General features: G+C 42.6%; 1 protein-coding gene, 1 long non-coding RNA gene and 1 pseudogene across 4 annotated transcripts in view; 2 read left to right on the top strand and 1 right to left on the bottom strand.

Moving 5' to 3' along the window:
* LOC131383982 (uncharacterized) overlaps positions 1-20,236 on the bottom strand; it is a 57,323-nt gene extending 37,087 nt beyond the window's left edge. Inside the window, exons 1-2 of the long non-coding RNA XR_009214415.1 lie at positions 20,149-20,236; positions 3,439-3,496 (exon numbers count right to left, since the gene is read on the bottom strand). This is a non-coding gene — a long non-coding RNA (uncharacterized LOC131383982). The remainder of the gene's footprint in view (positions 1-3,438; positions 3,497-20,148) is intronic.
* Positions 1-27,972, top strand: part of BCAT1 (branched chain amino acid transaminase 1) — a 133,506-nt gene that overhangs the window by 25,318 nt on the left and 80,216 nt on the right. The window contains exons 1-2 of one of the 3 annotated variants that reach the window (XM_032159832.2): positions 20,090-20,504; positions 21,564-21,635. In XM_032159832.2, coding sequence (XP_032015723.1) covers positions 20,286-20,504; positions 21,564-21,635 — 291 coding nt within the window. In that variant the 5' untranslated portion in view covers positions 20,090-20,285. Of the gene's footprint in view, positions 1-20,089; positions 20,505-21,426; positions 21,487-21,563; positions 21,636-27,972 lie in introns of those variants that run through there. The other 2 variants (XM_032159834.2, XM_032159833.2) reach the window with 2 other exon arrangements.
* LOC116472782 (dolichyl-diphosphooligosaccharide--protein glycosyltransferase subunit DAD1-like) lies at positions 5,109-5,539 on the top strand (annotated as a pseudogene).

Raw genomic sequence — 27,972 nt, 5'->3', positions numbered from 1 at the left:
ACACACACACACTTGAATGCTTCATGTCCCTTGCTCAGTGACAGCCCCATCCTCTGCTTCTGCACAGTTGACCAAGGCTTCTCAGTCTACTCCTGTGTAGAAAAGAATTAAAGTAGGCCTGAGGCTGCTAGTCTTAGAAAGGCTTGCGAAGTTGGCCCTTGTCTGGTGTCTGGGAACTTGAATTTCTGGAGGGTTCTCACCATTCCCTGAAAAGAATGACTCATGATGGCTAAAATATTTGTACAAACAATGAAGTTTCTGCTGAACATCTGCTTCCTTCTGAGAGTCTGGAATTTTAGGACGTGCTAGGTAGGGGTGTTTACATGACAGCCCCACATAAAAACCTTGGGCACTGAGTGTCTAATGAGATTCCCTAGTAAGTAATATTTTACACATACTATCACAACTCGTTGCTGGAGGAGTTAAGTGCATCCTGTGTGACTCCACTGGGAGAGGACTCTGGGAAGCCCATGTCTGATTTCCTTTGTCTCATGTACCTTTTCCTTTTGCTAATTTTTGCCTTGTAATTTTTTTTTTTTTTTTTTGAGAGATGAAGTCTTACTCTGTCGCCCAGACTGGAGTGCAGTGGTCCCATGTCGGCTCACTGCAGCCTCTGCCTCCTGGGTTCAAGGAATTCTCCTGTCTCAGCCTCCCGAGTAGCTGGGACTACAGGTGCGCGCTGCCACACCCGGCCAATTTTTGTATTTTTAGTAGAGACGGGGTTTCACTATGTTGGCCAGGATGGTCTTGATCTCCTGACCTCGTGATCTGCCTGCCTCAGCCTCCCAAAGTGCTGGAATTACCAGCGTGGGCCACTGTGCCCGGCCATAATTTTTATCCTGTAATAAATTATAGTCGAAAGTATTGAGTGCTGTGAATCAACTTAGAGAATCACCAAACTGCTTCCAATTTTCTCATCTGTAAAATGGGTTGCTATAATAATAATGATATCTGCCTTATAGGGTTGTTTCAAGTATGAAAAATATGGTGAAATATGTGTGAAACTAAGGGCCTGATGTAGGATGAATCATACAGAGGGTGGTTATTATTATGGATCATATTAACTCTTCAGGTAAAAAACATCTTGTAGCTGGGCAAGGTGGCACATGCCTATAGTCCCAGCTACTTGGGGGACTGAGGCAGGTGGATCGCTTGAGCCTAGGAGTTCAAGGCTGTAGTATGCTATGATCATGTCTATCATAGCCGCTGGACTCCAGCTTGGACAATGTAATGAGATTCTGTCTCAAAAAAAAGGAAAAATCTTGTGTTTGCCTGTGTGCTCATGTCTTTGTTGGAATAATACTGACACTTTCACTCAAATTAACTCTCAAATCTTTGATTATTCATTTGATGGGAACAACAGGTTTATGTGCCAGCTTATCAGGACCCCTAGTTCTTTCATTAAAGTGTGTATGTGTGTGTGTATGTGTGTATGTGTGCGTGTATGTGTGTATGTGTGCACACGTGTGCTAGTTTTCTTATCTAACAACGAAGTCCTTTGGGAGGTTTACTTTTTCTTTACTATTTTTTTCATGTTTTCCTTTGATGTGCACCTGGCAATTTATAGAGCCAATATGTACTACATATTCTGCTGCAGAAAATTACAGAGGTGAGGAAGGAGCAGGAAGCAGATTTAGAAAGGAATGTTACAGTTTATCAAGTTGTGACTAATGGAAGCTATTAAAACAAAAGGTACCAACCCATCTTAAATATTCACTGCCTCTACAACTATTTTTCTGTAACTGTTGTTCTTTGTCAGCTCTGGGGTGGAGGAAATATTCCTGAATGTTTTATTAAGTAATTCAAAGATCTTCCTAGGTATGTGTATCAAAGATCCTATGATGTATCTGTCTTGTAAATTGAGACTGGCATATATTGGGCTTACATTATCGGGAAAAATGTATGTCATCATCATTGGTGAAAAAGAGTTTCCATACCAGTTTTTTCTAAGTAGAGAGATAAGTGAATCAGACTTTTGGAGGAGGTATGTTTTAACTCACTGGAAGATCACACCAAGTCTGAACATCTAAGGAACCCTAGTGGAAAATTGGTTTTCCTGTATGCTGTTCTAGCGATCTGAGAAAAGGCCTAAAAAAAAGCCAGTGTCCCTGTGATATTGTGAAATACATGTATTTGGTCTTTGTTCCTGTTTCCCGGCATGCAATTACTAAAAATCCTTGGAATCTCCAAAGTGCTGTCTTTTTGTATGGTAGTGTTGACTGATAGCTTCAGAGTGGGGCTGGTCAAGTTGATCACCAATGGCCAGTGGTTTAATCAGTCATGCCTATGTAATGAAGCCTCCATGAAAACCCAAAGGGAATGGACTGGGGAGCTTCTAAGAAGTGTTTTTTACCTTCCCATGAGCCTCCTGTGCTAAACACGTGGAGGCTCACGGGAAGGTAAGCAAAAACTCATTCACATGCTGGGAGGGTGGCACATCCCAACTCCACGAGGACACAAGCTCCTGTGCTCAGGACCCTTCCGGACTTGGACCTTGTATCTCTTCATTGGCTTTTATTTGTATTTTAAAAAATATCCTGAGTGATAAACTGGTAAATGTAAGTGTCTTCCTCAGTTCTATGAACCACGCTAGCAAATTAAACCCGAAGAGGGGGTCTTGGCAACCCCAACTTGAAGCCTCTTGGTCAGCAGTTCCAGAGACCTGAACTTATGACTGGTTGGAAGGACGGGGTACTCTTGTGGGACGGAGCCCTCAACTTGTGGGATCTGATGCTATCTCTGGGTAGACAGTGTTGGAGCTGAATTGGAGGACACCTAGCTTGTGCCCACTGCAGACTTGATTGCTTGCTTCCTACTGGGGAGAAATCCCTATATATTTTGGGGTCCAGAAGTCTTCTGTGTTGATTGTTTTTGTGCGAGAGCAGAGGAAAAATGGTTCGAGAGTTTTTCTGGAAACAGCCTCTCTTAGTATAGTGGTAGAAGCACTCCAAAAAAAAATACGCTACTCCAAAAATAAAAAATGAAAATAAAAATAAAAATCTGGAGTGGTCACTTTGCCAAGAGGATTTATGGAGCATCTAAGGCCAAGCATTACTTCTCAGCCCTGCAGCAGGCCTCTAATTAAGCCATGCCACAGAGTGCAGTTTATAGAGAGGTGGAGTTCCTGTGGATTCATTCTTCTTTCTAAAATTATAAATAACTCAGCTTCCAAACATGCCATATTACCTCACAAGGCCTAAAGACTCAGTATGAATCTTCAACTTTACAATTATAACCGACATAGATTGAGATCTTCCTGGATGCTAAAATAGGCTTTACATGATTTATCTCATTAGTCCTATTTAGTCTATTATTAATATTATTTTACAGATAGAGAAATGGAAGCACAGAGAGGGTATTAGTCCATTTTCATGCTGCTAATAAAGACATACCCAAGACAGGGTAATTTATAAAGAAAAAGAGGTTTAATGGACTCACATTTCCACATGGCCGGGAGGCCTCACGATCATGGCGGAAGGCAAAATGCACTTCTTACCTGGTGGTGGCAAGAGAGAACATGAGAACCAAGCGAAAGGGGTTTCCCCTTATAAAACCATCAGATAACGTGAGACTTATTCACTACCACAGAAACTATATGGGAGAAACCGCCCCCATGATTCAATTATCTTCCACTGGGTCCCTCCCACAACACATGGAGCTACAATTCAAGATGAGATTTGTGTGGAGACATAGCTAACCCATATCAGTAAGTAATTAGACAAACCTTGCAAAGCTAGTAAGTGGTATTGCTGGAATTAAATCTACCAGTGTCGTTCCAGAGTCTGTGTGATTTACTGGTGTGTTATAGGGTCCACCTATAAGCTTGATAACCTTATGTTAGAACAAATTACCACGACATATTCTGTTCAGCAGTTTGCACTTCCTTTTGACTTCTATAGGGGAGGAAGCTGAGGTTCGGGGACATTAAAGTGGGGTTTAGAGACATTAGGTGGTTTACCCAAGCTTTATCTACTAGGTACTAGATAATTGTCTATCTTATAATAAAGCTAGAACTTAAACCCAGCTGGACAATGGAGCTAGAGCTTAAAACAAAATCTTCTAATGAGCTCAGAACTCATGGCTTAATAAGATTTGGGAAAAGTCCTGGGAACATTTCACTGTCTATCCAGAAATGTGAGGAAGTTAGGGGAAAAGGCAAAGTATCTCATAAATAGATAAAGGCAGTTCAGTAAGTAGCTTGAATAAATAGCCATATTTAAAATCTAATTTGGTTCTTTTGTGCCTAACACAATTGACTTTATGCTGGTATCTATTTTCTGCTCTGTCTCTCTTTCTGTCTCTCCACATGTGTGTATGCATGTGTTATAAAATATATCAGCCCATTGATCAATTTTTAATTTAAGCAAAAACATGGTAGATTAATATATTCAATCAATATATTGAGTAGACATTTATCGAGGCTCACACATTTATCTGACTGTCTACTAATACTGGAAACCCAAAGAGAAAGAAATCACCGCCTAGACAGGTGGAGGCTGATACATAAACGAGCAGGGTAATAATCAAGTGTCATAACTAGTCTATTACATGCAATGTTAAACCATCATCTCTACCATGCAAAACTGATACTCTTGGGGATACAGGAAGACTTTCCTTCAGAGAAGTACACAGGACAGGAAGGTGTTAGGAAACCAGTCAGTTCCCAGGTCCTCGATCAGGTCACAGTGACTTGTGATTCTATTTTGAACATGGATCTTCAATCTTTATTTTGATAGCAAGGGTTTTAAACTTTTGATATTTGATATACTTCTGAAAATCAAATTTCATATTCTAAAATTAAGTATTTTTGCCCTTAACTAACTTGAACATAATATTATAATACATTAACATATATTATTAATAATAAATAGGACCCCTGGAAGTCCAAGAGAGACATGAGGCTTATTTGGTATGTTAAAATCAGACAGGAAGTGTTGTTAAATAAGAAATGGTGTTACACTTTCTTTGAGTTATATTTGTATGGATATGTTGTTAATATGTGTTCCAAGATTGTATGAGATTCCTAAAAATCTGATATGGATATCAGTGTGGTTGTTGGCTCCTCTATGAGCCTAGGGAGCACTGGCCGGTGTACCTTGCATCCATTCATGTCAGCGCTGGTAGTGTCAGGCGCCTGATGGTTCTTTTAAGAGTACTTGAGCTCTACTCTGCAGTGTCTGAAGTTGCTGGGTATATACCTGCTGTATATACTGCTGACTAGGGCACTGCAATTCACTTACTGTCTTCTCATGGAGACCTTCCGCTTCAACTCTTTCCTCTTGGGTTTCACATCTTGGGTGAGGAGTTTCATCCTAGTAGTTTGCCTGAGAATACAGGTGAACCCACAGAACAAAGGGGACTTCGAAGTCATCTCCTTGGAGTGAGACTTTGCTTCTTTCTCTTTGCTAGCACCATCTTGCACCTTATCGTCATGAACTTTGTTGGCTGAATCATTCCCATTTACTTAATTGAAGAGTAAGAGACTGGAACAATGTTCACTTGGATTTTCCTGGATAAGAGTTCTTGAGATGGCAGCTTGTTTGACACATGGATTTTCTTTTTTTTTTTTTTTTTTTTTTTTTGAGACGGAGTCTCGCTGTCGCTCAGGCTAGAGTGCAGTGGCGCGATTTCGGCTCACTGCAGGCTCCGCCCCTCGGGGTTCACGCCATTCTCCTGCCTCAGTCTCCCGAGTAGCTGGGACTACAGGCACCTGCCACCTCGCCTGGCTAATTTTTTGTACTTTTAGTAGAGACGGGGTTTCACTGTGTTAGCCAGGATGGTCTCGATCTCCTGACCTCGTGATCCGCCCGCCTCGGCCTCCCAAAGTGCTGGGATTACAGGCGTGAGCGACAGCGCCCGGCCGACACATGGATTTTCTTCAAATTTGTACTTACTACCAACTGTGATTTGGTGTGCAGGAGGAGAGCCCAGAGAAGTTCCCTCTTTCTGTGTCAGAACAACTTTGTAACGAACATTTATTAACCTGACCTCTGCCTTCCATTAAGTGTAACCTTTTGCCTTCCAAATTAAAAAGTTCCACATTACTCCAAAAATGAAAAATGAAAATAAAAAGGCTGATATGTCATGGTATATGCAGTACATTGCTCTATTCTGATTTTTTTTTTTTTTCTAAAAGCCTTTTGCAAATGCTAAAATGCTGTGTCTTCAAGGAAATTCATGAAAAGGACCTTGACAGGTATTCTTAAACACAGGTTTCTGATAACTTTGGAGATCACACCTGTGGACTAGGTAAAAGCGTCCAAAGCTCTAATGAAAAATTGATGCACTCATGCAGATTGCTAACCCAACATCAAGGAGCACGAGAATTAATTACATGGGACTGAGTGGATGAAGGACTGAAATTATTTTTTAAATGGCTTTTTGTTTGAAACATTAATTTTTTAATGTTTTGTTTTCCAGACTCAAGGAAATTTTTTTTTCTTTTGAGCTATTTATAGCTTACAGCATTGGGGTAAAGTATACTTCTGTGAGCAAAATGGAAACCTTTACTTTTCTTTCTACCTGAATTCTTCAGAATTTGGAAACTATTCATCAGTGTTCTTATTTTCTGGCAATATAGTTATTTGCATAAGTTCAATAAGAACCTATTTTTGGCCAGGTGGCTCACGCCTGTAATCCCAGCACCTTGGGAGGCCGAGGCCAGTGGATCACAAGGTCAGGAGTTTGAGACCAGCCTGGCCAAGATGGTGAAACCCTGTCTCTACTAAAACTACAAAAATTAGCCAGGCGCGGTGGCAGGCGCCTGTAATCCCAGCTACTCGGGAGGCTGAGGCAGGAGAATCGTTTGAACCTTGGGTGGCAGAGGTTGCAGTGAGCCGAGATCACACCACTGCTCCAGCCTGGGGGACAAAAGCGAGACTCTATCTCCAACAAACAAAAAACCAAAAAGCAAACAAATATAAAAAAGAGCTTATTTTCTTTTGTAACTGGACAGATTGGAAACAGTGGTTATTTTACCACGGCTTTCACTGGAATGTCATTTTTTGAATGCAACTGGACTGCTTCGAGGGATTGATGTTGACTTTTTAAAGCCAATATATTGACTTGGAAAAAGACACACCTGGTACCTTACCCACACAATTCCTTTATAGGGTTTCTAACTTTGCAGTAAGTAAAGAATGTCACTTTCTGACAGGCCCAGGAACCTCAAGATACTTTGGAGACGTTGAAAAGAGAGAAATTCACACAATTCATACAGGTTTTACAGGCACAGTCTGATGGCGAATCCTTGGCTTGGCTTCATTGCCTTAAGAGTTTATTTTTTTGACACAGAATCTCACTCTGTCACCCATTCTGGAGTGCGGTGGTAACATCTTGGCTCACTGAAACCTCTGCTTCCTGGATTCAAGTGATTCTCCTGCTTCGGCCTCCCAAGTAGCTGGGATTACAGGCACGTGTTGCTGCACCCAGCTAATTTTTTGTATTTTTGGTAGAGATGAGGTTTCACCATATTTCCCAGGCTGGTCTTGAACTCCTGACCTCAGGTGATCCACCCACCTCGGCCTCTCAAAGTGCTGGGATTACAGGCGTGAGCCACTGTGCCCAGCCCTTGAGTGGTTTCAAAAGACTTAATCTGAGATTCCTTATGAAAAAGTTCCAACAAAGACAACTTAAGAGCCATCCCTGTAGAAAATATATCTGTTTAAATATCATCTGTTTTATCCCACACTTTGTTTTGCGTTGCAAGCCATTATCTCCTAGGCATGGGTAATCCACTTTGAGAGGAAAATCCACACATCATTGTGCCTAATTTGCTGCCACCTGTGTTTGTGCTGGATCTTGCCAGGGTTAGCTTTATTTTCTTTTGACTGGCAAAATTCTGAAAAGGCATGTAGCTTCACAGTAGAGCAAAAAGAGTAACTTAATTGAAAGTCATGACTTTCAGGAGTCTAATGATGCTAATATTATATTTTCTTCTAGAGAGGTGTCTTTATTATATGTAATTCCCTGAAGAAATGTAAAGATTTATCTAATTCCTATTGCTCTGACGGTTGTGCTTAATAGAAGCATTGAAGTAAAATAAAAATAACCTTTTTAATCAATCTGTGTATTTCTGTTGCCCACCAAGATATTTAATTTTTTCTTGATCTTTGCTTTTATGTGAAAATATTTATGTCTATATCATTTCTGTATATATCACAGAAAAGTTTTCACTTGCTTGACATTTTATTCTACAATGATTTTTAGTTTAAGTTTAAAGAATGGCTACATTCAGATTTATTTTCACAACTATGGTCCTGCTAAACTGCCTTTGTTGAAAACTCAGCTTTTATAATAAATAAAAAAATCAAAGCAAAAAAAAAAAGAGCCTTTATGATGAATCACCATTCTTACTGCACTTTAAGCAGATAATCACGCCAGAAACTAAACTGACTTTGCAAATAAATTAGTTTTATTATTATTATCTTTGTGGTAAAAATTGGGATGACTGTAGAAGAGAAAATTATATTTCAGAAGAAAATTATACCGTACTTGTTATTAGATTCTAGTCTTGACCATTGTTTTTTTTTGAGTTTTGATTATTTGCCTACAATTTGGGCTGAATCCTGAATTCCTTCCTGGGTACAAGTGTCCAAACTAATGTTTCCCAATTTTTCTACCATTTTTCTGACTTGGAATCACCAAGCCCTGCAGGCTTTAGCTAGACAACTTGATATAAACTTTGGAAGAAGTAATGACAGCAACTTAATATATGAGCAGCGTTCATGTCAGCTGATGTATGGATTACTCAGAAGGTTTACTTGAACACCTGATTCAAACTATAATCCAGAAACATCTGTAAGATTGCCACTGCAATCTGAAGCTACGTCAGAGACTCTAGGAAAACTAGTTTATAGACAACTCCAGATGCTAATCTTTTTCTTTTGTTTTCATAGAAATGCCTTTTATTAAATATCTGATTGCTTGATTCATAGAGAGGCCTGACTTTGGTGGAAGCAACACCACTGCCTGAAATGAGATATAACTGTTAACCATTTAATTGGACTGGCCTATTCTCACGATTGCAAGACTAGTTCAATGGCTTATAAAATAATCCACCCGCTGGGCGCAGTAGTTCACACCAGTAATCTCAGCACTTTGGGAGGCTGAGGTGGGCAAATTGCTTGAGCTGAGGAGTTCGAGACCAGCCAGAGCAACATGGTGAAACCCTATCTCTGTTGTTGTGTTTTTTTTTTTTTTCTTTTTTTTTGAGACGGAGTCTCGCTCTGTCACCCAGGCTGGAGTGCGGTGGCACGATCTCGGCTCACTGCAAGCTCCGCCTCCCGGGTTCACGCCATTCTCCTGCCTCAGCCTCTCCGAGTAGCTGGGACTACAGGCGCCCGCCACCACGCCCGGCTAATTTTTTGTATTTTTAGTAGAGACGGGGTTTCACCGTGGTGTCGATCTCCTGACCTCGTGATCCGCCCTCCTCGGCCTCCCAAAGTGCTGGGATTACAAGCGTGAGCCACCGCGCCCGGCCATGAAACCCTGTCTCTACCAAAAATACAAAAAATTAGCCGGGCATAGTAGCGTGTGCCTGTGGTCCCAGCTCCTCGGGAGGTGGATGTGGGAGGATTGCCTGAGCCTGGGAGGCAGAGCTTGCAGTGAGCTGAGATTATGACACTGCACTCTAGCCTCGGCAATACAGTGAGACCCCATCTCAAAAAAAAAAAAAAAAAAGATAATCTAACAACCCAATGAACAAATCTTCCCATCTGTCACATAAATGTCCCCAAGCAATGTTGAAGCACATGCCAGGATCGGCCCTGCTAGGTCCTGCTTGGTAGATAAGCAAATGGCTTCCTTGTGGTGTTTTTATTCTGTTTTGTCTCATTAACACTACAGCTTTGTGTTATCTACTTGATAATCTGTAATTGTAAATACATACAGGATTATGTAATTTGTGTAAATACATAATAACAGACTTCTGAAAACTGGTATTTTTTACTTGGTGTCCATTTGAAGCTGCTTTAGGTTCTGTGGCACATGAACCAATGGCATTTAAAAAGCATACTCTCCTTGCTCTTAAAAAAACAAACAAAACAAAACAAAAACTGTCCATAAAAATTTTTGTATTTTTAGTAAAGACAGGGTTTCACCATAAAAATGGACAGTTTCCCCTGTATCTTTGGGTCTTCGTTCTGAAGGCTCTCGTGTCACATAAAATTATGATCAAATAAATTTGTATGACTTTTCTCCTATGAATCCGCCCCTTGTCAATGATTTTGAGCAACCTTCTGAAGAAGGTGATAGGGAAGTATTCCCTTTGCTGCCACAAGGGATATATCGGATAAGTCAGTATTTTCTTGAACATATGTCACATTCATAGGAAAAACACTTTTTCCAAAAGATTACTGTCTTCCCAAATACCCACGTTCTCCTTTTTTTTTTTTTTTTTTTTAGAGATGGGGTCTCACTATGTTGCCCAGGCTAGTCTCAAGCTTCTGGACTCAAGCAATACTCTCACCTCAGCCTCCCAAAGTATTGTGATTACAGACATAAGCCATCATGCCTGGCCCCATTTTCTCCTTTTGGTGTATGTATATTGCTCATTGTCAGTCATCAACCATTTTTCTTCTCTTTTTTTTTTTTTTGAGACAGAATCTCGCTCTGTCGCCCAGGCTGGAATGCAGCGGCGCGATCTTGGCTCACTGCAAGCTCTGCCTCCTGGGTTCACACCATTCTCCTGCCTCAGCCTCCTGAGTAGCTGGGACAACAGGTGCCCGCCACAAAGCCCGGCTAATTTTTTTGTATTTCTTTTTTAGTAGAGACGGGGTTTCACCGTGTTAGCCAGGATAGTCTCGATCTCCTGACCTCGTGAGCCACTCACCTTGGCCTCCCAAAGTGCTGGGGTTACAGGTATGGGCCACTGTGCCCGGCCCTCTTCTCGTTTTTTATATTTACCATGTGTTTATTAGAATTGGTTTATTTTCATGGGCATATGTTGTGGATTCTACTATAAATAATGCACTTAATAATCATTAACAAAACTTAAATCCTTTCTGTCTTGATTGTGGCCTTTTCTTTTCGCTATTAATTTCCGCAGCATAGATTAACCTGAACTCTTAAAAGCTACTTAGGTATTGGTATAAAACAAAATGTTTTCCAAAGCAATCCAGTATATAATATCTGGATTTTAAAAAACCAGTCTGGGCCAGGCGCGGTGGCTCACGCTTGTAATCCCAGCACTTTGGGAGGCCGAGGCGGGCGGATCACGAGGTCAGGAGATCGAGACCATCCTGGCTAACACGGTGAAACCCTGTCTCTACTAAAAATACAAAAAAAAAATTAGCCGGGCGTGGTGGCGGGCGCCTGTAGTCCCAGCTACTTGGAGAGGCTGAGGCAGGAGAATGGCGTGAACCCGGGAGGCGGAGCTTGCAGTGAGCCGAGATCGCGCCACTGCACTCCAGCCTGGGCGACAGAGCGAGACTCCGTCTCAAAAAAACAAAACAAAACAAAACAAAACAAAACAAAACAAAACAAAAAACCAGTCTCATTTAATTAGGATTAATTTCTCCTTTCAGAAGTTAAGTGATTCTGTTTTTGTAAAATGCAAAATTATAAGCTTAATTGTTTTCCACACAGGAAATGAAATTCCTAATCTTTTTATCCAGAATCTTCAGGTGTTCGTCTCTCTGTCCATCTGTCACTCCTTTTTAAAGTACCTGGAGATGACCTAGAGGCTTGCCACGCTTAGGGTTTCCTCCCTGTGCAGAAGAAAATGGGAAGTGCAAATGAGGACGAGGGGTGGGGAGGGAAGGAGGAGTCAGGTGATTCAGAAAGTGCAGGAGCCCACAGACTAAGCTCAGGAATTTGCACTTTGTCTGCCTGCAGCGTGGGTTTCATCGTGGTGTGTATATATTGAGATATGTAACAGACTCCACTGGAATGTCAGAAGAACTTATGTTTATTTTTCCTCTAACATGTGGGAAAAATTAAATTGTATTTGTATTTAACTCACATAGATTGGCATGTGCTCATTCTGCGTGTCACCCTGCCACACTGTCACAAACTTCGAGCAGGGTTCTGAGGGGATAGGAGGGCATAGCTCCTGCTCCCAGGGTGTTGCCTGTGCAGCCCTGCGCATTCATTCTCTTCCAGAGGGTTGTGATTTGTGGTGGTTTGTGTGAGCCTGGTTAAGGAGAGTTACAGATTATGTCATCTAGTGTTAATTGATAATCTTTGCAAAAGGAACATTTGGCTTTAAGAGATTTCTGCAAAAAAACCTCTAAACAAACATAAATAAAAATTTAAAAGGATAAAGCCAGAATAATAATGAAAATATTAGTAATGTAAAACAAGGAAATGTGTCATGTTTTTCATGATAACTAATATTTTTTCAGTTTTTTTTTTTTTTTTAAGACAGTCTCACTCTGTCACCAGGCTGGAGTGCAGTAGTGTGATCTCGGCTCACTGCAACCTCCGCCTCCCTGTTCACGCAATTCTCATGCCTCAGCCTCCTGAGTAGCTGGGTTTACAGGCACTTGCCACCACGCCCAGCTAATTTTTGTATTTTTAGTAAAGACAGGGTTTTACCATGTTGGCCAGGCTGGTCTCAAACTCCTGACCTCTGGTGATCGGCCACCTTGGCCTCCCAAAGCGCTGGGATTACAGGCGTGTGCCACTGTGCCTGGCCCCAGTTCTTATTATAAGTTCTCCATTAACCATATCATGAGATTAAAAAACAACAATGATTTAATCAGAACTGACAAACCATGGGTGACACAATTTTGATTATCAAGAAGACTTTAAAACAAGGATTTGTATTACTGTCATTACTGATTACTTGGCCCTTGTGTATACTGGGCCTTTGGCTAGAGCTAGTACAATAAAATAACCATAGTTAGAAAGATATTTTAAAGGACTACTTATTTCATGTTTATCTCACCTTTTTATCCCTGTTTTTGGGCGTGATTTATTATTATTAGGTTTTTAAATAAATAATAAAATAAGCATGTTAGGTTTGCATGCTGCTTTGGTTAACATTGCTATAAAACCAACCACCCCACACTTTGTGGCCTTAAAACAATTATTTATTTATCTATTTATTTTTCAGACAGAGTCTCGCTATGTCACCTAGGCTGGAGTGCAGTGGCATGATCTTGGCTCACTGCAAACTCCACCTGCTGGGTTCAAGTCATCTCCTGCCTCAGCCCCCCGGAGAGCTGGGATTACAGGCACTTGCCATCAAGCCTGGCTAATTTTTTCTTTATTTTTAGTAGAGACGGGGTTTCACCATGTTGGCCAGGTTGGTCTCGAACTCCTGACCTCAGGTGATATGCCTGCTTTGGCCTCCCAAAGTGCTGGGATTACAGGCGTGAGCCACTGCTCACGGCCAACAATGATATATTTTTATCTCTCATGGTCTCTAGATTGCCTGGGCCCGGCTGGGCAGTCTGAGTAAGGCTTATGGCCTCTCATGTGTTTTTAATCAGTCATGAGGGGCTGGCACCATCTGAAGGCTTGACTGGGCTGGATGTTTAAGACAGCCACTCACAGGGCTGACAGTGATGCTGGATGTTGGACTGTTGACTAATGAGCCTGTACATGGCTTCTCCATGTGATTTGGGCTATTTATAGCTGGGGTGACTGGGTTCTAGGTGGGGTAGTTCCAAGAGCCTTCCAAGAGCCTTCCAAGAGGAAGAAAGCAGAAACTGCCTGGCTAGTTAGTGTATATGCTTAGTCTTAGAACAGCGTCACTTCCATATTTCTCCATAGTCCATTAATCAAAGCAGTTACAGGAAGCAGACAGACAGGAAGGGAAAACACAATGCAACAGAAGGAGAGATTGAAGTGTTGGCAGCTGCAAGCCAAGAAACAGCTGGGTTACCAGAAGCTGGAAGAAGAAAGATAGGATTCTCCTCTACAGGTTCCAAAGGAAGCCTGGGCCTGTCCACAGCTCACCTCTGGAACTATGAGACAATCACTTTCTGTGGGTTTAAACTATCCAGTTTGTGGCACTTTGTTACTACCGTCCTAGGCAAATGATACAGTAACTACATACACAGTACATAGAATTGCTCATTTTACTTCGTTGAATGGGACTTGGCATTGAATAAGCCCAGATGAGAATTTTTTTGTCAAGATTTCTTTACGGTTCACTTTTCCAGAGACATGACATGGCAGGAGTGGGGGGAGGGTTTGGCAGGTAGGAATTATACTCATCTGTCGTTGTCTTCCCAATATCAGCCAGGAAGCATGTAAATAATAGCTGTGCAGTTTGTTTTCTGAACCAAACTGGGCCTTATTTTTTTTTAAACAAACTTTATTAAACAAACAAAAACCTAGAAATACTAGATGTGTATTTTCAAGGTTTCTCTCACATAATATCCTAATCATCAATATACCGTAATCCAAGGGCTACATATAACTGAAAAATAATTGGGTCTTAAAAAAATTAAAACATGGTATATAACACTAGCTAACATGTACTGAGCAGTTACTAAGTGCTAAGTACTGCTAAGTCCTTTATAGATATCTTCATGTTGAGTGTCGTCACTGCCCATGACTTTCTCTGCGTTTAAATGTGAGACTCAAAAGAGGTTAGTCATTTGCCAAAAGTCATAGGGCTTAAAGTGATAGAACCAGGATACCGAATCTCAACCAAGTGATCTCAGTGCCCAAACTTGTGCTCAGACTGTAGCCCCATGTAGCTAGCTATTTACATTTAAAAAAATTTTTAATGTTTTTTTTTTTAAGACAGGGTCTTGCTCTGTCACCTAGGCTGGAGTGGAATGGTATGATCTTGGCTCATTACAACCTCCACCTCCCAGGCTCAAGTGATCCTCTCATCTCAGCTTCCCAAGTAGCTGGGACCACAGGTGTATGGCACCACACCCAACTAATCTGTTGTATTCTTGTTGGAGGTGGGTTTCACCAGGTTGCCCAGGCTGGTCTTGAACTCCTGAGCTCAAGTGACCTGCCCACTTGCCTCACTCTCCTAAAGTGGGGGGATTACAGGTGTGAGCGACCATGCCTGGCCTAGCTATTTACATTTAAATGTAAATTAAAATGAGGCAAGATTAAAAATTCAGTCCCTCAATCACACTAACCACATTTGAAGGGCTCAGTAGCTACGTGTGGCTTAGTGGCTACCTGGCAGATATACAACATTTCCATCAGCACAGAAAGTTCTACTGGAAAGCATTGATCCAATCTCTTTGAACAGTCACAATGCATGTAAAGTCCTTATTATGACTGTACAAGGGAAGACAATGAGTAGAGGAAGGCAGAAAATAGAAAAAAAGGAAGGAGAAAGATTTAGGGTGAGGGAGAGCAGTTCGATGAAGGAAAGAAGCTCATATCTAGGAGTGGAGTGGACCCTGAGAACATGTTAGTCTATTATATTCTAAACTTTGGCAGTTAAAATTCCAAAGTATATTAGGTACATACTTTCTAAAATATTAGAGAGCTGCAGTTCAACAGATTTTTAACTCTCCACAGCATGTCTGGCATTGGGTGAGGCAGGATGGCTAGGTGAATAATATAGGTATTGTCATGCGCGTACGTGTGAAGAGACCACCAAACATGCTTTGTGTGAGCAATAAAGCTTTTTAATCACCTGGGTGCAGGCGGGCTGAGTCTGAAAAGAGAGTCAGCAAAGGGTGGTGGGATTATCATTAGTTCTTAGAGGTTTGGGATAGGTGGTGGAGTAGGAGCAATTTTTTGTGGGCAGGGGATGGATCTTACAAAATACATTCTCAAGGGTGGGGGAGAATATTACAAAGTACCTTCTTAAGGGCGGGGAAGGATGTTACAAAGTACCTTCTCAAGGGTGGGGAGGATGTATCATACAAAGTACATTCACAAGGGTGGGGAAATATCACAAAGTACATTATCGCAAGGGCAGGGAGGGTGTATTGTCACAAAGTCAATTGATCAGTTAGGGTGGGGCAGGAACAAATCACAATGGTGGAATGTCATCAGTTAAGGCAGGAACGGGCTATTTTCACTTTTCTTGTGGATCTTCAGTTGCTTCAGGCCATCTGGATGTATACGTGCAGGTCACAGGGGATATGATGGATTAGCTTGGGCTCAGAGGCCTGACAGACATGAATTTCCCATCATAAAATTAGAAGAGCATTAATCAAATGATTAGAATAAAATATTACCATTATTTTGAAATGGCAAGCATTGCATGTAAATAAACAGCAGAGGGACCCACTGCAGCCTAGACAGGTTTCAGAGATATTCCTGCCAAGGACATGGCACAGGAACTGAACAAGGAAGGATGACAGTGCCTGGCAAAGGCAGGGGAATGTTACAGGTATTTGGGCATCTGTGAGAAGGCCTGATGTCTGAAAGGACTGAAATAAATTAAATGTGTGGGGAGAAGAGAGAGAGAAAGAGCATAGCAAAAGGTGAGCTGGGGAGTCAGAGGCAGAAGGCAGAATCTGGGATGGGTTGGGAGCTTGCCAATTATTTTGTCAAATGGGTGATGTGAGATCTTGAAGGTTTTTTGACCAAGAGGAGATGTCTTCAGATTTGCATTTTGAGACATTTTCACCGGTTGTCATGCTAAGAATGGCTTAAAGAGAAGCAAGGCTGGAGTCAGAGGAGCTACTTGGAAGCCGTTTGGTACTAGGATGGGGATAATGTGGTTGCAGAAATGGCAACTGTCAGGGTATTTGGAGCAAGAATGGATAAACATTGGTGATCATCACTTGGATGCATTTGAGGGACAACCTCTATGTTTCTACTAGAGCAACTACATAGAGCAGGAGTAAGCAACTTACAGCCCACAGACCGCATTTGCTCTGTCCCCTGTTTTTCAAATACAGTTTAACGGAAACAGAGCCATGCCCATTCTTTCACCTACTCTCCATGGCTGACATCAGGCATGGTTCTAAGCAATATACATAGGTTTCATATATTAATGCTCATCTATCCCAGTTGACAAACATGAAGTGTTGCTATTGTCTCATTTTACAGAGGAGAAAACTGACATACAGAGATTCTCATTCGCACCCATAGCTTCAGTTACCACCTCTATGCCAGTGATTCAATAAAACCTCTAATCCAGACCTCTTCTCTGAGCTTCAGACAGGCAGATCTCTCACAGCCCGTCTTGGAGACACTTCAGAACTCATAGGTCCCAAACCAGACTCCTCCTCATCCCCTCGAACCACATTCTCTTTCAACATTCATTTTTTCTTAGTGAATATCACCAAATAGATGAGCAAGTCAGATCCAAGGAGGCCTCCTTGGTACTTCTTTCATCCGTGTCCCACCTTATATCATCTATTTTTCTTTTTCTTTTTTTTTGAGATGGTGTCTCACTGTGTCACCCAGGCGAGTGCAGTGGTGTGATCCTGGCCTACTGCAGCCTCAACCTCACCAAGTTCAGGTAATCCTCTCACCTTAATCCCGCGAGTAGCTGGGACTACAGGCACACACTACCATGCCCAGCTAATTTTTGTATTTTTACCAGAGACAGGGTTTTGTCATGTTGCCCAGGATGCCACCTTATCTCCATTCTTGTTGAAATCTGGTTGTTTCTCTCCACTTCTATTACCAACCACCAGCCAAGTCTGACTTATTAAAAGGATCATCTCGTATGTGGGTTCCGTAATAGCTTCTTCAAAATCCATTCCTCTCCACCCAGACCCTCTTCCAATCTCCAAACTGCAGCCAGTACCTTCAATTCTGTCACCGCTCCCTCGTGCTCCACCTAATCCTTAACCTTTCAATGGTTTCTCTTGCCCCTAGGTTAAGCTAAATTGAAAACTGCTAAAGCTACAGCTTCTTAACGAAACTAGTAAGTACAGTGACTACTATGTCTGGTTTACTTCAGCTGTTGCTGACTAATAGCACTTCTTGAATGAAGAAATTATATTACCCTACTGTAGGGAAAAATTTGTACTTCAATGGAAAACTGAATTGTTTAAGAGTAAACCTTTAAGGTTATCTGATTCTGATTCCATGCGCCCTTTCATTGGGTCTTACATTGTTTCATTGTTTTTGAGTTTTTTACAGAGGACTGATAGAAATGCAAAATAATTATTGCATGTAGTCATGCAAGTAAATTCTGAAGGTCAGGGTTCAATTAACTTCTCTCCCCTACTGTGGAAGAAGCCAATTTCATTTGTATATTCATTTCAATATTTCTGACCTGTAAACATGCCTGTTCTTTGAACCAGTTTTTGTATCTGCCTGGTAACTTCATTAAATGATTTAAATAAACTCTATAATTTAGTTTATTGTATACCTGTATGACAGTCAGGCTTTTACCTTATTTTTGCTTTTCAAAATTATTCTTTAGCTCTCCCTAAGGCACTACTTGGCTGACCCTTTGGCTACTCACTAGCCCAAGCTCCATCCTTTTCTGTCTACCGCAGCCCCAGCCTCTCTTTTGGCCCTTTGTTCCAGCCCTCCTCAGAGAAGTTCTTGTGTCCTGGAACTCACTATCATACCAGGTGCTCTTCATCCCTTCTTCCTTTAGTAAATTTCTTTAATCTTTCAGATTTCTGCTCAAGGATCTCTTGCTGAAAGCCCTTCCAGGCTTTTCTGAGTCAATACAATCCATTATTAGAGGCTCTTAGAGCACAGGCAGCACTTGTTATAATTTTACATCTGTCTGTGGGATTCCTTAACACTTTCTAACGCAATTAACATTTTTCTCTCTGGCTGGGGGCAATGCATGATAACAGGAGGATGGTATGCTCTCAACCCTCCCCCAGCAACTAGCCCAGTGCTTCGAACATGGTGGATAGATACACGGTTTTTATTTTAGACAGATTTTTGAGTAGCAAGTACCTACTGCTCAGGAGACAGGTGGACTGAAAAAATATATTTGGGAATCATCAGCACACAGGTGCAGCCATGAAAATGCACAAGTAGCAAAACCATTGGCAGGAACAAAATGAAGGCTATTAGAGACCTTATTTGGGTAGAATAATTGGACGGAAGCCCTTGATGGGGAGGAAATAGAAGCAATTAATACAGATGGAGGCCGGGCGCCGTGGCTCACGCCTGTAATCCTAGCACTTTGGGAGGCTGAGATGGGTGGGTGGCTTGAGTCCACGAGTTTGAGACCAGCCTGGGCAACATAGCAAAACTCGGTCTCTACAAAAAATACAAAAATTAGCCCGGCGTGGTGGCGCGCCTGTTGTCCCAGCTACTCAGGAGGCTGAGGTGGGAGAATTACTTGAACCGGGGAGGCAGACGTTGCAGTGAGCCGAGATCGCGCCACTGCACTCCAGCCTGGGCGACAGAGCGAGACTCCGTCTCAAAACAACAACGACAAAATTTATTTTATAAGCGACCCTAGACTTCCAGGGACACTCGCCACTCTATCGTGTCACGGGACCTGCCTGGACTCTGTGGTCTTTGGAGCTTGGGACCCCACCCCAGCCTAAGAGGCCTTTCTGTGCCTTGTATAAAGGAGAGGAAAAGTGTAGGTTTTCTGAGTTGATAAGATTGGAGCTACAGTATATTATCAGTAGTGTTGTATGAAACCATTTCAAAAACCAGACCGGATTTAACCGCTTTCACCCAGAATAAACTGCCCTCCCCCTCTTTCCAAGATCAAGTCAGCCCCAGTTACCACTTCCTATTCGTTTAAAAACCAGGAAGCCTCGTAATTTAGGCTGACGTTTCCCCAGGAGAACACTGCATATTAGACAATAGCTATTCCAATCCTCCTTTCCCTTTCTAAACCGAGTAGTATTTCTAACATCACTTTTCCAGTCCTCTTTCTAAATATTGCGATCACGAGCCTACATCGGAAAACTACGAAAACAGTATGATTGGAGCACTTGATGGTCTGCTTTGCCTGAAAACGATGAAAGGCATTGAGACCTTTGGGCAGAAGTGGCCCTTAGGGAATGCGAGCCTGGTAGCCCCGTAACACTCCGAGTTACAAATTCGGTTTGGGTAGGTGGCGCAGGGAAATCTAAAAACTGGATTCACGTTCTCCCCCTTCAGTTTGCATATAGGGGTCAGTGGCAGACAAGAGCAGACGCACAAATGTCAATCCCCGCCCGCAAACTCTCGAGGGCAGAAACTGCTTTTTGTCAGTTGGATTTGGAGTCGATGGAAAAGCTGCCCTAATGTAGTTTCTCCGAGGTTTCCTTAGCCTTGACCAAGGGGCGCTTCCCGGCCATTCACCTAGAGGTTGTTTAATAAACAAGGATGATCGCGAAGTACCTGCGCTTGGAAAGGCGCTCGTTCGCGGCGCGCAATCTCGGGCCACCGCAAGCGACCCCGGTGACAGGGACAACCGCTTTGGTTTTCGCGACTGCAGACAGACTGGGACGAGACGGTTGGAGGCTCCTCCCCAAGGGATGCTGGAAGGGTTGCGTCGTACCTTGAGCCTGGCCCTGGCGCGCGGCCCCGGGTCGTGGTACCCAGCGCCCTACGGGCCGTGCGCCGGAGCTTGGCCACACCGCCTGCTTTCGTTTCCAGCTGCGAGCTCCGTGCCACCGCCGCTCTCTGCAGCCCCGCGTCCCCGCAGCCTCCCCATGGCCAGCCCGCTTCGCTCCGCTGCGGCCCTTGCCCGCCAGGTACCTCGAACCCGGGCGTTTGCGGAAGGGGGGAGGATTGGAACCCAGGTCTCGGTAGCCTGCGGGCCTGGCCGGGCGCCTTGTCGCCGTTTCCTGCACCATCCTCCTTCGCCTTGCCCTCCATTCCGCCTCCAGCGAGGCGTCTCCTCTTCCCCCCATCCCTGCCCGAAATCTGGAGTCCCAGCCTGCAATCTCCGCCTCTTGGAGGTTCCCGCTGTCCAGGTCTAACACCCCTATGGGTGACCCGCTCCGGAGCGCGGCGAGGACCGCCACGGGGGACGTGAGGGTAGCCATGGACTCGCTCTGAGGGAGGAGGCGAGAGCTGGATCTCTGGGCTGCCAGAACCCAGAGCCACATCCTACGTGCCTTTGCCACCCCAAAATATTTTGACCGCAGCCTTCTGCCTCCTTGGATCTTTCTTCCCCACCCCCACCCCCGTAGTTATTTAGCAGATTAGGCATTGAAACAAATGTCGGCAGGTTTTCCCAATTAGTCCCGCTTCCCTGTGTCTTTATCTTTTAAATTGCCCCCTAATACCATGAGGTTTAAGGTATGGGGTGGATGCTGAGGCATCGGAGGACCCTGCTGGTGGAGAAAATGGTTCACGCCCGTCCCCGTCCCCTTTGCAGGCTTGCTATTGTGCGTCTGTGATTGACAAGACCACGAGGCTGAGCGCGCCCCGGAGATTTTTCTATAAATGGCTTAACACCCCAGTCTAGACTATTTGCTCGGAAATAAGGGAGACAATTGTTTTTTTGTTCTTTGCCGGCGAACCCTGGCTCTGTAGGGCTGACCTGGAATTTAACCAGTCTTCCCTGAGCCGACAGAGGAGGACAAAAACGGCCGCGACCCCGGCAGGGTGGGAAGTGCAGGGCAGCGCTCCCATCGCGCGCTCGTTGGAGGTTCGGGCCTGGGTGCTTGGTTGTCTGAGCCTCCTTTTTTGTGTTTGCCTGGGTCCTGGAGAGGAGCGCACGGTATCATGGTGAGTGTCATGTAGGTTAGCCCGGGCCCCGCTCACCCACCTGCATTTACTTAATGGTGGTTTAATTCTTCTTTAAGGATTGCAGTAACGGATGCTCCGCTGAATGTACCGGAGAAGGAGAATCAAAAGAGGTGGTGGGGACTTTTAAGGTAAGTTGCTTGCCAGGGGCTAAGTGTCTAAAGCAACATTCAACTGAATAAATCCATTTCTTGTCGAGATTCGGGTAAATTTTCACTGTGTGGGTTACCCAGTTCCTAGGTTGTGTTGCCAGACGTTTAAAATTCTACTCTTAGAGGAAAAAAAGCCATTTAGAGAGTGACAGTACATTCATCACAACAAAAATTATCTAGCAGCTAATTGCTGATTTTATTTTGAGTCATACATTTTTCTTGAAAAATAGTCAATTCGTAAGTATTAACCTAGTTGTTTATCTGATTCCATAATAAGTACAAACCTTCACTCTACTTGTAGAAAAAGTTAAACTGTGATTTTTCTCTTCCAGCAGCACATAACACTCTACAGTGAAAGTGTTGCATTTTCTTCTTTTCTATCTGAATTGTGGGGTTTATATAGTAATTAGCTCATACTTCAAATAGTGACAAACAAATAAAGCACGTTGAAAATTGTACAAATACAAATGTAAGATGTGATTTTTTTTTCTATAAGTCATTATCTCCTACCCGCTCTCCTCGTGGAGGTTTTAGCTTCTTCTTTTTATGCCTAGTGCTGCTCTTCTGCCTGTTTGAGTCACTGTCAATTGTCATCCATAGCACAGAGTGTCCTAATGATCTCACATCCTGGTGGTTCAGAGAGGGAAGGAAACTTGACTCATCAATTTCTCACACATTCAGCTCTCATAGTGTGCTAGAGACTGTGCCATGCATTGGACATCCAAAGGTGAATTCAAGATTAGGTCTCTACTTGCAAGGAATTTTTATTTTATTTTTCTTTTTCCTTCTCTTGCTGTCACCTTAGCAAGGATTTTTTAAAAAGCAAAATTAGAATATTGCAATTTCTTTTCTGTTTTTTGAGACAGGGTCTTGCTCTGTCACCCAGGCTGGAGTGTAGTGGCACGATCTCTGCTCTCTGCAAACTCTGCCTCCCAGGTTCAAGTGATTCTCCTGCCTCAGCCTCCTGAGTAGCTGAGATTACAGGCGTGTGCCATCATGCCCAGCTAATTTTGTATTTTTAGTAGAGATGGGGTTTCACCATGTTAGCCAGGCTGGACTCGAACTCCTGGCCTCATGCAATCCACCTACCTCAGCCTCCCAAAGTGCTGGGATTACAGGCGTGGGCCACCAAGCTCAGCCTGAAGAATTCTTTGCAAAGAAAAATATCAACTCAAATTTAAATAATCTTTTTCTTTCTTTTTCTTTTTTTTCGAGACAGAGTCTTGTTCTGTTGCCCAGACTGGAGTGCAGTGGCACCATCAATTAGGGATCACTTTCGCCCTTGATCTCTCAGACTCAAGTGATCCTCTTAGCCTCTCAAGTACCTGAGACTATCGGCTTGCATGCCACCAGGCCCAACTAATTTTGTCATTTTTTCTAGAGATGGGATCTCCCTGTGTTGCCCAGAGTGGTCTCCAACTGCTGGGCTTATGCAGCCCTCCCGCCTTGGCCTCCCAAAATGCTGGGTCACAGGCATAAGCCACCATGCCTGGCCATAAATAATCTTTTTATTTGTTAATTTAGATGTCTGTATATTAGGTTTTAGTTAGGGGAATTGCCTGTTGACACTCATGTATTTACACATCAAAACATGAGTTATGGTGGATGTATTCACAGCACATATGTAATAAGGCATGTGTAAAAATGATACTGATAATTTAGGGAAGAAAAATCGTAGGTTTTATAGACCATCTTGGCTTTTGATACACTTTTCTCTTTTTTTTATTGATACATAGTATGTGTACATACTTATGGGTTGCATGTGATATTTTGTTATATGCATAGACTGTGTAATGATCAACTCAGGGTCTTTGTGGTGTCCATCACCTTGAGTATTTAGCATTTCTATGTGTTGGGAACATTTCAAATTCTCCCTCAGCTATTTAAAAATATGTAAGTACAGGCACGGTGGCACACGCCTGTAATCCCAGCACTTTGGGAGGCCAAGGCGGGTGGATCACTTGACGTCAGGAGTTTGAGACCAGCCTGACTAACATGGCGAAACCCCATCTCTACTAAAAATGCAAAATTAGCCAGGTGTGGTGGTGCGCATCTGTCATCCCAGCTACTCAGGAGGCTGAGGCAGGAGAATCACTTGATCCCGGGAGGCAGAGGTTGCAGTGAGCCAAGATCGCGCCACTGCCTCCAGCCTGGGTGACAGAGCGAGACTCTGTCTCAAAAAACAAAACAAAAACAAACAATATATATATATATAGCCTACCTTGTTGTTAACTATAGTCACCCTATTCTGTTATGAACAGTAGAATTTATTGCTTCTATCTAACTGTATGTTGGTACTCATTAACCAACCTCTCTTCCTCCACCTACACCCTCCCCACCCCCTGCCATCTTCTGATATCTATCATTCTATTAATACTCTCTTCTTCCATGAGATCAACTTTTTTTTAGCTCTCACACATGAGTGAGAACATGCAATATTTGTTTTTCTGGTTTTTTTTTGTGTGTGTGTTTGGCTTATTTCTCTATTTCTGTTTCTGTAATAAAACAACAGGCAGGGCATGGTGACTCACCCCTGTAATCCCAGCACTTTGGGAGGCCGAAGCGGGTGGATCATTTGAGGTCAGGGGTTTGAGACTAGCCTGGCCAACATGGTGAAACCCTGTCTCTATTAAAAATACAAAAATTAGCCAGGTGTGATGACACACGCCTGTAATCCCAGCTACTTGGGAGGCTGAGGCACGAGAATTGCTTGAACCGGGGAGGTGGAGGTTGCAGTGAGCCGAGATTGTGCCACTGCATTCCAGCCTGGGCAACAGAGCAAAAAAAAAAAGGTGTTGACTGAACCCTGGCTGAAACAGTTTTCAGGTGCTTTCAACAAATTTACACTTCCCTGGCCTGAGCCTCCCTATTTCAGAACAAATAATTACCCAACTGCAAACTTTGAATTAGGAAGTTGTTTTTAATATGCCCTGTTTTTGTCAATATTTCTTGCCATTTCACAATCAGTTATTGTGGCATTCCAAATTCTTCCACAAACATATGGTGTGAAACATCCTGACTTCGATGTCATCAGGGAATGTGGAGCATTGGAAAGAGACAGACTAATTATGCAGAAGAAAGTATCATTTGACAAAATATTATTTTTATTTATCTTTGGAAAGGAAATCTAGAAAAAGAAAATACTTTTTAAAGAACACTGATAAAAATTGTTTATAAAATTTGTTTCCTTTAGGAAAGGAATTGTGGCCCGGCGCGGTGGCTCATGCCTGTAATTCCAGCACTATGGGAGGCCGAGGCAGGCGGATCATGAGGTCAGGAGATCGAGACCATCCTGGCCAACATAGTGAAACCCCATCCCTACTAAAAAAATACAAAAATTAGTCGGGCGTGGTGGCGCATGCCTGTAATTCCAGTTACTCGGGAGGCAGAGGCAGGAGAATCCCTTGAAGGTGGGAGTTGGAGGTTGCAGTGAGCTGAGATCGTGCCACAGCACTCTAGCCTGGAGATAGAGTGAGACTCTGTCTAAAAAAAAAAAAAAAAAGGAAAGGAATTGTTCCCTTAAAACTGCATTTCATATCTGCCCCAAACGAGTCACACGTCTTCAGCTAATATTGCTTGTTTACGTTTGAACTTTATTCAACTCTATCACCTAATTTCAACTCTATTACCTAATTTAGTATTCTTAGGTAATTTCTCTTTGAGCTCAGGTTAAAAGTTGTTATTTTTGATTTTCAGAGTTGCAGAATTTTTTTTTCAAATAGAGGAAAGTTCATGATGAGATTCTGAAGCCATCTAATCGTATATTACTTTGAAAAACTGGATATAGGCCGGGTGCAGTAGCTCACACCTGTAATCCCAGCACTTTCGGAGGCCGAGGTGGGTGGGTCACCTGAGGTCAGGAGTTCGAGACCAGCCTGGTCAACATGGTGAAACTGCATCTCTACCAAAAATACAAAACTTAGCTGGGTGTTGTGGCACATGCCTGTAGTCCCAGCTACTCGGGAGGCGGAAGCAGGAGAATCACTTGAACCTGGGAGGCGGAGGTTGCAGTGAGCCCAGATCACATCACTGCCCTTCAGCCTGGGTGACAGAGTGAGACTCCATCTGAAAGAAAAACAAAATAAAACAAAACTGGATATAGGGCACTGCTTAGGTACAAATCAGAAAGTTAGAGGTTGCTATTCATATCATTAAGAAATAACGTGTCTTACGAAAGAATGTAGCAGTTTACTGAAATAGAAGTCATACCTAGAAATGTAATAATTTGTCTTTAATTGTTGGAAATTTAACTGATATTATGAAGTTCTAATTATAAGAACACTTATTTGAGGTTAGAAATGATCTTATTTTATCCCTGCTTTGCCACTAATTTGATCTCTCTGGAATAGTGGGTTATTGTGGGTCCTATGGGTATTTTAAGGAGAGGTCTCAGAAAACTAAAAATTATACATACTGGACCATAATCATTCTTGTCACCCACTCTCATCTTTCTGTTTTTGTTTTGTGTTTTACTACCTGCTCCCCTTTTACTAAGTAGTCTTAGTAAAAGAAAATTTGCATTAAGTTTGTCTTACTGTATTAATATGGCTCCAAATGTTTTTTAGCCCAGGGTCCTCCCCATTCACTGATAAAAGCTAACCCAAGGCAAATCACAGGTGTTTATTGTGCAAGAATACTGTGAAACTATTCATGTAATAAAAAGTTTGTGTTAGAATTTCACTCTCTTTAAATCCTGGACATCTTCTACGAGTGTATCTGAAAGCAGCCAGGCATCTTCAGTATTTAAGAAACTCTTTACTATTCTGTGTGCTAGGCACTGTGTTAGCTTTGGAATTCAACTGTAAATCTCTAGCCAGACTTCTTGTCTAAATAGTCCAGAATAGGGGTTGCTAAACTTTCTTTCTTTTTTTTTGAGATGGAGTTTCACTCTTATTGCCCAGGCTGGAGTGCATTGGTGTGTCTCTGCTGACTGCAACCTCTGCCTCCCAGGTTCAAGCAATTCTCCTGCCTCAGCCTCCCAAGTAGCTGGGATTACAGGCGCCCACCACCACACTCAGTTAATTTTTGGATTTTTAGTAGAGACAGGGTTTTGCTGTGTTTGCCAGGCTGATCTCAAACTCCTGACCTTTGGTGATCCACCTGCCTCTGCCTCCCAAAGTGTTGGGATTACAGGGTGAGCCACTGCGCCCAGCCGGCTAAACTTTCTTAAATGGCTAGATGACAAATATTTTAGGCTTGAGGGCCATCAGGTTTCTGTTACAACTAGTTGGCTGTGCTGCCACCGACGATACAAGAATGGTGTGACTATGTTCCAATAACATTTTAATTCCAAAACAGGCCAGCTGGCTGCATTTGGTCTGCAAGTAAAGTCTGCCTGACCCCCTACCTAGTCCAGAGGATAACGGGAGAGAAAAGGGATTCAAAGCTAAAAATAATTTAGCTGGAATATATTTCTTTAAATAAACTTATTATACTTAGTAAAAAGTCTTTAATTAACGTTTTTACTTGAATTAAATAGTGGTAAAACAGGCTGGGCACAGTGACTCATGCCTGTAATCTTAGCACTTTGGGAGATTGAGGCAGGCAGATTGCTTAAGCCCAGGAGTTCAAGACCAGCCTGGGCAACATAGTGAGTCCCTGTCTCTAAAAAAAATACAAAATAATAATAATAATGGTAGAACAAAGTCAATTTTTTATTGCAACTTAGCATTTTATTGGCATATTACAAAGTAGCATTACTAGACTAGCCTGAACATTACAGTAATATTCTATCCTTAATGCCTTTTGTGTCATTGTGATATGAGCTTTCTGGTTGTTTTAGAATATGTTTTCAGCCTGAATATTGTTCTAAAAATATAATTTACTATGATTCATAATATATTAAATGACTCAGGTAGCTGCAAGGTAGTGAATTAAACAGAATTAGGTCATTAGATCATTTTAAAAATAATGATAAGAGCAGATGATGTAAAGTGAAGGTCTGTATTCAATTTGGGAGGGAAATGACTATTTTTGTATATTCAAAGAGATGGAGTTTGACATCCCTTCACAACCTGTTACAGGTTGAACTTGCCCGTTTTTTTATTCCCTTGTGTTTCTTTTTTCCTTTTTTCTTTTCTTTTCTCTTTTCTTTGCTTTCTTTTTTTTTTTTTCTGAGACAGAGTCTTGCTCTGTCACCCAGGCTGGAGTGCAGTGGTGCGATCTTGACTCACCGCAACCTCCGCCTCCTGGGTTCAAGCGATTCTCCTGCCTCAACCTCCTGAGTAGCTGGGACTACAGGTGCATGCCACCACGCCTGGCTAATTTTTTGTATTTTTAGTAGAGACGAGGTTTCACCATGTTAGCCAGGATGGTC

Source organism: Hylobates moloch, unplaced genomic scaffold (assembly GCF_009828535.3).
Source record: "Hylobates moloch isolate HMO894 unplaced genomic scaffold, HMol_V3 SCAFFOLD_8, whole genome shotgun sequence".
NCBI classification, from domain to species: domain Eukaryota; kingdom Metazoa; phylum Chordata; class Mammalia; order Primates; family Hylobatidae; genus Hylobates; species Hylobates moloch.
This window is presented reverse-complemented; position numbering and strand designations above follow the sequence as displayed.